We start from the raw sequence: 11337 nt of genomic DNA, 5'->3' as shown, positions 1-11337 counted from the left end.
TTAAAACAGCGGCTGTCGGTCCGTCGGTTGCTCACATCGGGCGCGGTCCATTTATAAAAGAGCCGTTGCGACCCCGTTAACGGCTGTTATTGTTGTTATTGTCCCAGCTGATCTACAGCTAAACAAGACTCAGACAGTTTTCGCGCGAAATCTTTTTGCCGCGAAACTGACACGTGCTTCAATGCGACGGTTACCATTGGTCGAAAACCAGCACGTTCCGTGGGGCGGGACAGACGGTCTCTGATTGGTGGAAACTGTTGTCTGTCATTCTATCGAGCGGAGATTCATCGATACGAAGATGCATTCAAGTCCCGCGAAAAAAAAACGTACTTCCGTCACGTTAGTTCTGTTATCTTATCTTAATTGCTTACACGTAAGCGTAAAATGTTTCCCATTAAAACTATTGTGACTGACATCACTCAAAACTCAAGTGTGTCACGCCCTATTTAACCAAGTGACAGGTGAGAAAATGTTATTTGGAGTGACGCAAAAAACCTTAACCGTGATGTCTCGATGGCCTCAGGCAAACAAACAAGCTCTACCTCCTGTCGGAAAACATTTGCCAAACCCCCGTCTGTCCTTTGCGAACATTTATTAGAAAACGTTTGCCTCCAAACACTTCGTCTGAGTGTTTCCTGTGATCGAGGGGAGCGCACCTCAACAGGCAGCCCCTGCTAGTCGAGCGCCTATTGCGCAGAAAGAGGAGCTGCAAGATGGCGCAAGCAATATTTGAAGTGCTTGAAGGTAGGCATAATTTGTTAATAACCACGTAATTACAGCTAGAATGAAACGCGAGTGAGTTTTAAACAACGCCAATACACCAGGACCGTTTCGATGTGAATACAAGTAACTTTAAACCGATACGAATGCGTCTAGTTTAGTTATAACAACGAAAACATCCCAGAGGGGGGAGTGACTGACTGTAAACAAACACACAGATTGATTGTTGCTCAGACCTTATGGACAAGTTACGACTGTGAGTCGTTTTCATTATACTGCAGCCAGGCGATACAATGATGTGTTCCCCTCTTGCTATTCAGACTGCATTTGACATGTTTGCAGGAGGCCCTTTTGATGACAACACTGTATTGTTGCTATAGTCGGCCTTCTATAAAGGCTAATACTGTGTCTGTGTTAGTCGATAATGCATTTACAGCGACCCATATTAGTTTCCTGAAGTATTTAATATTATAATTAGATTTGTGTTGATTTGTTTCCCTATATACATCATAAGGTCAATATAGCATAAGTAGAGCTGAAGTAGTTGGAGGAAACACGATATGAAGATGGTCATCTTGATTTAAAGCATGCACTAGTCTTTCATCTTACATCGGAAGGTCAACCGAAGTGAGCGAAGAGATGCTTCCTGTTGACACAAGTCTTCCCTTCCATCTTCATATTGTCATAGTTTTAGTGAAACATAAAAGCATTACGTGCCTTGAATACAATGGAGCTTTTTTTTTGCAGCGTGGCACTTATTACATGATTCTCCACCCTCCTCTTCTTCCTCCTCCTCAGGCATGGACAACCAGACTGTGTTGGCGGTCCAGTCTCTGCTGGACGGCCAAGGTGGAGTTCCTGACCCGAACAATCAGAACGTCTCCGGGACGTCCACTATACAGTCCATGGGTATGTACAGCAGATACAGCAAATGACAGCTGAGTTGAAACCAAACAATCAACTACAGAATGAAGAACACAAAAATCAGAAGGTTTATTTTTTGTTATGCACTTATATTTGGATTCATTTATTTGCTCGGCTAGTCACATGTGCCAATTAATACTTGTTCACTTACAGCGCTTACCTTATCTCCCTGATGTTATGGCATTGCAACTTGTGTTTGTGTCACATATATAAAAAGAAAAAGAGAATGCACAGCTGTTTTGCTATGAATGAATAGAACAATCCCTTCATAATTGAGCTTCATTGTGGCAGAAGGGTTTGTGTCTCCCGCGTGACCATGCGTGCTGCAGTTCAGATTATCACCTCAGCATACCTCAAACGTTCTTATGTGTGTCCTCCGTACAGACGACGAGGACGTGTTCCTGTGTGGGAAGTGCAAGAAACAGTTCAATTCTCTGCCGGCCTTCATGATGCACAAGAGGGAGCAGTGCCAGTCCAGCGTCCCCTCCCTGTCCACAGTGTCCTTGGCCTCCACCAACGCCTACACACCGGTCCCCTCAATCAGCTCCGGACCACAGACCCCGGCCAACAGACAGGTGAGGGTAGTTAGGGTATTTTAATGTGGGTGATTGATAAAAGTGAGTTTGAGCCACTTAAGACTTAAAACTTTCAGTAACCTGACATAAATGCATGCGTATGTGGAGACAAAGGAGGAAGAATAAAGGTATCTTAGAAATATGTTTTGAATTTACGTAAAAGCAGTGACAGCAGGACTATTAGAAGAAGAAAGAAGAATTACTCAACACATGTTAAGATAAAACCATACAGGAACATTAATTGTGCTTTCTGAGACTACGACACACATGTATCATTCCCCACTGAGATGACAGTATTTAGCAAAGCGGGTAAGAACCATACATTTCTCCACCAACATGCGTGCTTTCTTACTTGTGTGTTACTCTCCTGTTTGCGTAACCCTCCTCCACTTACACATCAGGTATCCACCTACATCACGGTACCGCCCTCCCCTCTGACACACACTCTGGTCCAGGGCAACGTGCTGGTCAGCGACGATGTCCTCATGTCGGCTATCTCAGCCTTCACCTCCATCGACCAGCCAATGGCCCCCATGCAGGCGCCTGTACAGGTAATACGGCGCAACATTACACGTTAGCTTTGTACATAGAATATGTACGTATATGTTTTGCTACACTATTATCTAATCTATGTGCTTCCCTTGCTGTATTGCAGAGTAACCTGAGCATGCACACAGCTGGTGTATCATACCTGCAGCATCACCACCACCACCATCACCATCATCATCACCATCACCAGCAGCAGCAGCAACAACAACAGCAGCAACAGCAGCAGCAACAACAACAGCAGCAGCAACAACAGCAGCAACAGCAGCAGCAGCAGCAACAACAGCAGCAACAACAGCAGCAGCAGCAGCAGCAACAGCAGCAGCAACAGCAACAGCAACAGCAGCAGCATTCCTCCCTCCCCCTGCCCTCCGGGCAAACACCGGCCCACCCCCTGCCAGCTGGACAGCCCGCCCAGCAGCCGCTCTCCTCGCAGGTCCCAGCGAGCCACAGCAACTCAGTGGTCCAGGTGTACAGCGCACTGCCCCATATGGGTGGGGGCGGTGGCGCAGAGATCCACACATTGGGTCTGCAGCCTTTTCATCCTGTACAAGTGAGTAGAACACTTTTTGTGACACTTAATTCCAGACTTTCTGGTTCGAAGACGAAGCGCTGAGCCCGTTGCGTCTCCCTCAGGTGCCAAGTCAGTGCGCGGAGAGCCAGCCATACACGACCCCTCCCGTCTACAGCCCCGGGAACCAGGGCGCCAAAACAAAGACCTGCAGCATCACCACCAACCTGACGGAGCTGGGCGACTTCGAAAAGGTCATCATCCCCAAACGATCCAGGAGCAGCAAAAAAAGCTCGGATGGAGCCACAGGTATGTGAGGGGAAAAAATAAAAGTCGCAAGTTTGACTTTTCTGAAAGGAAGTTTTGGATCCGAATACTATTTATTTATTTACTATTTATGATGTGATGTTATGTGCTTTCACAAACTCTTTACAAAAGGAAAAAAAAGTCATGATTTGAAACATTTAGATTAGATCTAATACATTATAAATACTACTACTGCTACTGGCACAGCTTCCACCACCAAGGAAAACACATGCATGCATACTGCTATTGTTAAAAATTCATTAATCAAGTATTAATTGATTAATGAAACTGTTCATGACCACATAATGACCATGAATATGAAATGTACAAAGATGATCGTAAGATAAGTATTCATTCACTCAATTTCACTCCTCAGCAGAGCAGCTGAAAGGAAAAGTTCCAAAGCTGAAGTGTAATTTCTGCGACAAAATCTTCTCGAAAAACTTTGATCTTCAGCAGCACATTAGAAGGTGAGTTCCTGGCCAGCATGATAAGACCGTACCCATCTGAAAAAAAGACTGACTTTCACCCAGAAAATAACTTATTCTCTCTTTCGACAGTCACACGGGAGAGAAACCATTTCAGTGCATCGTCTGTGGCCGAGCTTTTGCCCAAAAGTCCAACGTGAAGAAACACATGCAGACACACAAGGTTCTGATTAGTTTGTGGTAATACCTCTTTTTCAAAAGTGTGTAACCCCCCCCAGACAAAATCATCCTCACAAGTCATCACAATTTGGTAAATACCATATGCATGACATTCTGGTTAAACGTAAACTTACAAATCCTTACAAACAAATACCAACCCTCCTAAGATCTTAGGCAACGCTCGCCCAAAAATGTACCAATTGACCGTTCGCTAAGCCCCGCCCCTATTAATTACCTGTCAAGCAGTTTACAACAGTGACGGATTTACCTCGCAGAATTCATAGCCATTTTTTAAACAAATATGTCCTTAATTTCAGACAGAGATGGACAAATGCGTGCTTCTCGTTTCTAGCAGATTTTATCAGGTGAAGCTAGTTTGCTAATCAAGCTAACGTTAGCTCCAAGAGTTGATTAAAAACACAGCCAAGCACAAAAGCTGACTGATAAAAGAAAAAGAACCGTGTTCTATATGCACTTGACGGCTACATACATAATATCGTGATAAAACAAAACTGGGGCTAAGGCCGGTTGCCGGAGTACAAAACTCAGACAATGAAGAGCAGCTACGTTAGTCTAAACTCTTACATGTTGGTGTTCAGGACCTCACGGTGGGAAAATACTACAAAGTGTAAATGCTCTTGAAAATAACACTTTTCTTTTAACGTCACCTGTGACACACAGAGTAGGAAATGCTCCCTCGCTTTGAAAGTAACGCGTTGCTACTTCTGTATCGCAAGCTAGTTAGCCTAAAATGCTAACGTTTACAGCGTACGCTAGAGGTCACAAACAAAATGTCACAAACAAAAGCTTATGTTTTTGGTTTTGAAAGCTGCAAAAAAGAGAGACCACGCTTCAAACTCTCCGTATACTCCATGTACACGTGGAAAAATCCAAAGCTTGACAGACCTGTCGTGGCTAGTTACGGTTGCTAAGCTATGATTGGACAATGACCGTCTGGGGGGGAAGGGTTTAGCATAAAATAGTTAATTACCATGATGGTAAAACATATCGTAAAGAATGTCCTTTGATTATTATTTTCATGAGATGTGAACGCAGCATAGTGCCAACGCAGTAAGAACAACAACTCTTTATCTTAAAGGTGTGGCCTATGGGTGTGGCCAGCACGGTGTCCAGATTACCAATCACAGTAAAGGTGGTACCAGTGTCGTCCAATGAGGAGGAGGCGGGCGGGGAGCAGCAGCTGCAGCAGCCGCATGGTGAACCGGAGGAGGAGGAGTTACAGCAGCAGAACTGTCAAACACAAGCAGAGGAAGAGGTAGTTCACACAGGTAATATCTGTTTACGATATTCATGATATGTAACATATGCTGATGAACAATACACTCAGCCGCCTGATTATTAGGTACACCTTGTTAAAACTATACATTAGCCTGCAGTAAATGCTGCCTTCGTGTCCTACGTGATTGCTGGATCTAATTATAAAAGTAATGACGGCTACTGATCCAGCATCAGACTTACAGCTGCAGCCCTTACAGCGACGATGCAATACCTGATTACAGAAGCTCCGGTGGAATTGGAGGAGAGTGCGGCTGAGGCTCTGGCTGATCCGGAGTGTGACCGAGGGGAGGCCACGCAGAACGGGCATCCTCAGGTACAGATGCAGCAGGTGCAGTCCAACCAGGACCAGCAGTGCCAAGCTCAGACCAAACAAATAGTTGTAATAGACAGCTCCTACCAGTGCCAGTTCTGCGCCAGCAAGTTTAAGACCTACTTCCAGCTCAAGTCTCACCTGACTCAGCACAAAGGGGAGCAGGTGAGTGCAGAGTCCATTATGTTTGCTTCCTTCTTTGTCTCCTTTTTTGGGGGGGATTTTACTTCTTACGTGGCAAGATTTAATAACCACGCTCACTCACCCCCGCAGGTTTACAAGTGTGTGTTGAAGTCCTGCTCCCAGACCTTCCATAAGTTGGATCAGTTCCTGGAGCACATCAGGACGCACCAGGAGCAGCTGACCTACCGCTGCCACCTCTGCAGCAAGGTGTTCCCCTCGCTGTTCGAACTGGGAGTCCACCAGTACTCCCACTGCTTCTGCCCGCAGCAGAGCACGCACAAGGAAACCAGCATCTACAGGTCGGCTCGATCGCTCACAGTTGTGTTGACTCCGTGTTAATTCCAGCAGAATAGAAGGAAGAACGCTGGCATCCTGAAGGTGGTCATTCTTATCCCTAACAAAAAACACCCTTTTTTTTATTCTTGCATTTCACCTCAGGTGTGTCAAGTGCCAAAGCCGATATTCTACCCAGGAGGCACTGGAACAGCATCTACTGACTGCCTCGCACAACTTTCCCTGCCCCCACTGTCAAAAGGTACGAGTGTCCCGTGCTTAACATCTTCTGGGTTTCTTTACCTTTTCATGTCACATTCTAAGACCTCGGCACAGCGTCTGATCCGTTCTGTTGCTGGCCGTCAGGTTTTCCCGTGCGAGAGGTACTTCAGACGCCACCTCCCCACTCACGGCATTGGAGGGAGGTTCAAGTGTCAGATCTGCAAGAAAGCCTTCAAGACGGAGCACTACCTCAAACTGCACACACGCATTCACTCAGGTCTGAAAGACTTTCAGAAAGCATTCTTTGTCCCCCTGACAATTATTTGTATGAAGACTTGAAGCCAAGCCATGGGTCCATTGTGCTGGGTTCCGTAGCTAAGTCGAGGGCTGATGTGTTGATAGTCTCCTTGCTGTATATTCTCTATTGATGCCGATTTGTTTGAGTTTCTTCGGGTAGCTTTAGTTTTAGTCTAACAACCCAGTTCTGCACTTTATTCCAGTCACACCAGAAAATGTAGCTGCGACAGCAGGAAGAAACTATTGTTAAAATAAGGAAGTGCTCAATAAAACCTTAATAATGCCTGAGTAAACTACCGATTACACAAGCTGATGAGTCTCTGGCTAAAATGTGCTGTGCAAATGCAAGAAGTGTGTCCAAAGGAAACACTTCCGTTACATTCGCCCCCGATTGTCAATCACATCATTTAGAAGTCATTAATGAAAGTAAAGCTGAGAGTCTGATGCTGATCCCGTTTTCCAGGTGAAAAGCCATACAAATGCTCCCTCTGTGAGGCGACGTTCAACAGGAAGGACAAAGTGAAGCGACACATGCTCATCCACGAACCCTTCAAGAAATACAAGTGTCCGTTTAGGTGAGGCTCTCCGGTGGAAACAAGACCTATTGGCTTATTTAACTTCCCTTGTTCCTACTTAATTCTTTTCATCATTCAAGCCTTTTCAACTTTTACGTCTATCCTTCTTCTCCTTTTTCCTCATTTGAGCTTTTCTGTCCTCTTTTTCTTTTGATTCTTTTCTATTAGACTGTCTTACAGGTTATTTAATTTAATTTGTCTGTTTTTTTTGTCATCAGGACACATGTGGGCTGCACTAAAGAATTCAACAGGCCAGACAAACTCAAGGCCCACATTCTGTCCCATTCTGGTGAGTGAATATCACCAGAAATCATTTTCATCTGAACAGAGATGACGGAATATTGCTTGTGATGTTGTTGTGATGTTGTAGAAATAAGAAAACGTCCTTTCCCGCTTTATGTTTACACAAATAAGTGAGCAGATTGAATACATTACATATTGGTGGTGACCCAGATGTGGAAATATTGCTGTTGGATGATGGACTTTTTTGTAGTCATACCTGAGACTTGACTGGAAATCATAAGTGTGTGTTTGCAGGGCCAATAGATTCAATAAAAAGATAGAAATATCATGTTTAGGTGTAGAAGTCTAGAGCAGCTTAAAAGGAGAGAGAATTGTTTGTATCACTGAAACTTCAGTTTGCAGTTACATACAGTACATGTTTGCATAAGGCGTAAATGAAGCGAGGTAAACCCTTTATTAGTCTCTAAATCACATCATTTAATTGATTCTTATGAACTCCTCTTCCCTCCAGGTATCAAACCCTACAAGTGTCTTTTTTGTCAGAAGGCGTTCAGCCGCAGGGCCCACATGCTGGAGCATCAGCAGTCCCACACAGACAACTACCGCTTCAGATGCTCCACCTGCAACAAGGGCTTCACCAGACAGAGCTATTACAGAGATCACAAATGTCCTGCAGCCGGAAACGGGACGGGAAGTGAAGGAGGGACCGGAGAGGCGGAGGGAGACGAGGCGGTGGGAGCGGCAGAGGAGAAGGATGGAGAGGACGACGGGAGAAGAAGCAGGTTCTTGAGAAGAGAAAACATGTCGGGCGGTGAAGACGGAGAGAATGACCGCAGCTCAAAGGGCAGCCAGGAGCAGGAAACACACGAGCAGCAGGAGGAGGAGGAGGAGGAGGAGGAGGAGGAGGAGGAGGAGGAAGATGATGAAGATGAAGAGGGGAGGACGGCTGACGAGGGTTGTCAGGCTGTAATGACTATCACCAGCATTGAAGGACAGGAGGAGGAGGAGGATGAAGATGAAGAGGAGGAGGAGGAGGAGGAGGAGGATGATGGGATGGAACATGGTGTTATGGCACTGGATCACATTCAGAGCAATGACCAAAACTGTTTGCAGCAGCAATGTTTGTAGTTTTAAGCATCTTCGTTGGAACGTTTCCCGGACGTGGACCAAACAAACTAAGCTATCCATCATTTGTTTTTGTTTTTTAAGTCTGGGAAATTATTTGTTTTATATTAAAACGTTAAATTACATACACTGATTTTACTGTAAAGTAAGTAGGTCTACCTTTTGTTATACCTGGTATCTATACTGCCAAAATAACCAGTGGACCATTTCCATGTACTTGTGTACAATCATTGCGCAAGATGAGCCACAGTGTTCATTTAAAATGTCATAATGTCAAAAGTAACGGAAACATTTTCTCTAATTCTATGTCGCAAAAAGTAAATTATTTTAAGGTTACCCGTGTCTCAAAGTTTATTTGTGTCCTTATAAAGGTTCTGGCATTGTGAGTGAAAGTCCTTCCTCCGATACTCTTTAACTGTACGGATGATCAGACATTCAGTTTGTTGTTGAACCAACTTTCCCTCAGCTTTCCTTGTTTACTTCTACTTCAGTTGGTGATTTCTTAAACTTCCAAGAATTCTACCATCCATCATGTAGATGATGTCACCAATTCCAGCTGCTGGAGCAACCCAAGTTCTGTAATAATAATGAAAACATGATGAAATAACCACATGATGGATGTAGAAATAGCCTAAATGTGTTATAATATTACATATTCATTTCAAACATGTGTTTGCTGTTAGTGGTTTGATATTGGACACATGCATTATAGGTCTAATTCCTTTCAGGGTTAGACAAACTTTCTTCATCCGACAAAGAAAAAATCAGTTCTTTTCACAGAAGTGAAGTTCTAGTCAACGTAGGGACTTCATGTGAGTACAGTGTAGAGCATTAACTGGGCTATTGGTATTTAAAGGGAACAATGTATTATATTAAAATAAATTGACCTAACCTACGACCTAACCTACGAGTGTGAACATGTATAAAATAGACTAAATAGTCTGAAGAATAATATTACATTGAAATGTATGGCTTGGTCAAACACAATACTCTATAGAGCCTTTAAAGTCAAGTACAATCAATGTTATTTATATAGCCAAATATAAAAATGTTCTCAGGGGTCATCATAATCTGTAAAACGTAGGACATTCTTTTGTCCTTCACCTTCGATTTGAGTGAGGAAAAAACTCCCCAAAAACCCTTTAACAGGAAAAAAGGGAGAAACCTCAATCAGAGGAGCAGAGGAGGGATCCCTCTTCCAGGAGCAGCAGACATGCAGTAGATGTCAGGTGTAGAGTTTAGACTGAAGGAGCAGGAGTTACAATTACTGTACAAAGGAACAGAATGACAGTATTAAGTAGATTAAGTACAAAACATGCGTTACGTGAATATTAAAAGTAACTACATGGCTGCTGTATACTATAATCACCAAGAGCTGGCAGGACCGTGGCTACTAAACCTCCACTGTACCACACAGAGACCTAAATATAAGGCAGACTACACATACACACAAGAGTAAAGTCATTCACACAGAAAGAGAAGGGACGCGAATCGGGAGAGGATTAAGCAGTTTCAGACAACACACACCAACAACTGGCTTTGTCTCTCTGATCAGCAACATCTGGATGAAGCACAGACAGGAAACAATGATGCCTGAATTTACATATTACAGGTTTCTAAGTTCTTTTGCAAGATGTTAACGTGTTGATGCAGTTTGGGATATTAGCATGTTTTTAATGCATAGTTTAGCATTATTTGAATCTATAATTTAAAGCTTTTTATTTGACAGCTTTCAAACGGTTGCATGATTTGTTTAACATGCAGACATGATATGAGATTTTAGCATGTTTCAATGCACGGTTTAAAGGACCAGTGAGTCACATTTAGGGGGATTTATTGGCAAACTAAGACTCCTTGTGTTTTCATTGGCTTAGCTCAGCTCATACCTACATACAGAGCTAGTCCTCTTCCACGTAGTCCGCCATGCATGCACCGCCATGTTTCCACAGCAGGCCAGAACGGACAAACCAAACACTGGCTCTAGCGAGAGCCTTTCACGTTTCAACATTAGCTGAAGGTAGGGATGGTACCAACACCTGCTATTAAAAAGGGCCCCGCACAGAGTTTGGATGTTCAAGCGTTGCATGGTTTAGTATCTTAAAAAAATATTAAATGTATGATCATAGTTCATTTTGGGATTTTGGCACGTTTCAATGGTTTAGGGATTTTTGAGGTTCGGGTTAGAATGTGTTTTAGGTTTTTCAAACGGTTTCTATAAACTTTCAACATATCAATGCATTTAAAGAGAGACTACGGGAGGGATACATGCTTTGCTTGTGGAGGAAACCTGTTTTTTTGTTGCATATTTTAAAAGGGTTGTTTGAAGAGTTAAGTTTTTTGAGTTTTCAGTTCTTTTGAAGTTTTAAAACTGTTTGAAGTTTAATTTTTTTCGATGCACGTTTTAGGTATTTTGAGTTTCCATTTTAAATGTTGATTAATTTTAGGGTTTTCAAATGGTTTTCTAAGCTTTTAACATATGGCTAAATAGATTAAATAAAATCTGAAATATGTACATAAATAAATATTGATAATAAACAAGATAAAATTAACAAATACGTAAAGAAATTCTGTTCTTATATTA

General features: G+C 43.2%; 1 protein-coding gene across 1 annotated transcript; it reads left to right on the top strand.

Moving 5' to 3' along the window:
* Nucleotides 1–1520: 1520 nt before the first annotated feature.
* znf341 (zinc finger protein 341) lies at nucleotides 1521–9064 on the top strand (the record flags this gene model as incomplete). The annotated part of the gene is made up of 15 exons (XM_079167156.1): nucleotides 1521–1629; nucleotides 2029–2219; nucleotides 2621–2770; nucleotides 2875–3318; nucleotides 3402–3585; nucleotides 3959–4052; nucleotides 4143–4233; nucleotides 5329–5518; nucleotides 5750–6003; nucleotides 6112–6320; nucleotides 6460–6556; nucleotides 6661–6793; nucleotides 7277–7388; nucleotides 7607–7677; nucleotides 8143–9064. 15 exons carry the CDS (start codon nucleotides 1521–1523, stop codon nucleotides 8757–8759), a joined length of 2946 nt encoding a protein of 981 aa, XP_079023282.1. The 3' UTR covers nucleotides 8760–9064.
* Nucleotides 9065–11337: the final 2273 nt, after the last annotated feature.

This window comes from Pholis gunnellus (assembly GCF_910591455.1).
Source record: "Pholis gunnellus genome assembly, chromosome: 2".
Taxonomy (NCBI): domain Eukaryota; kingdom Metazoa; phylum Chordata; class Actinopteri; order Perciformes; family Pholidae; genus Pholis; species Pholis gunnellus.
The sequence above is the reverse complement of the archived record's forward strand: the minus strand, read 5'-3'. Positions and strand labels throughout refer to the sequence as shown.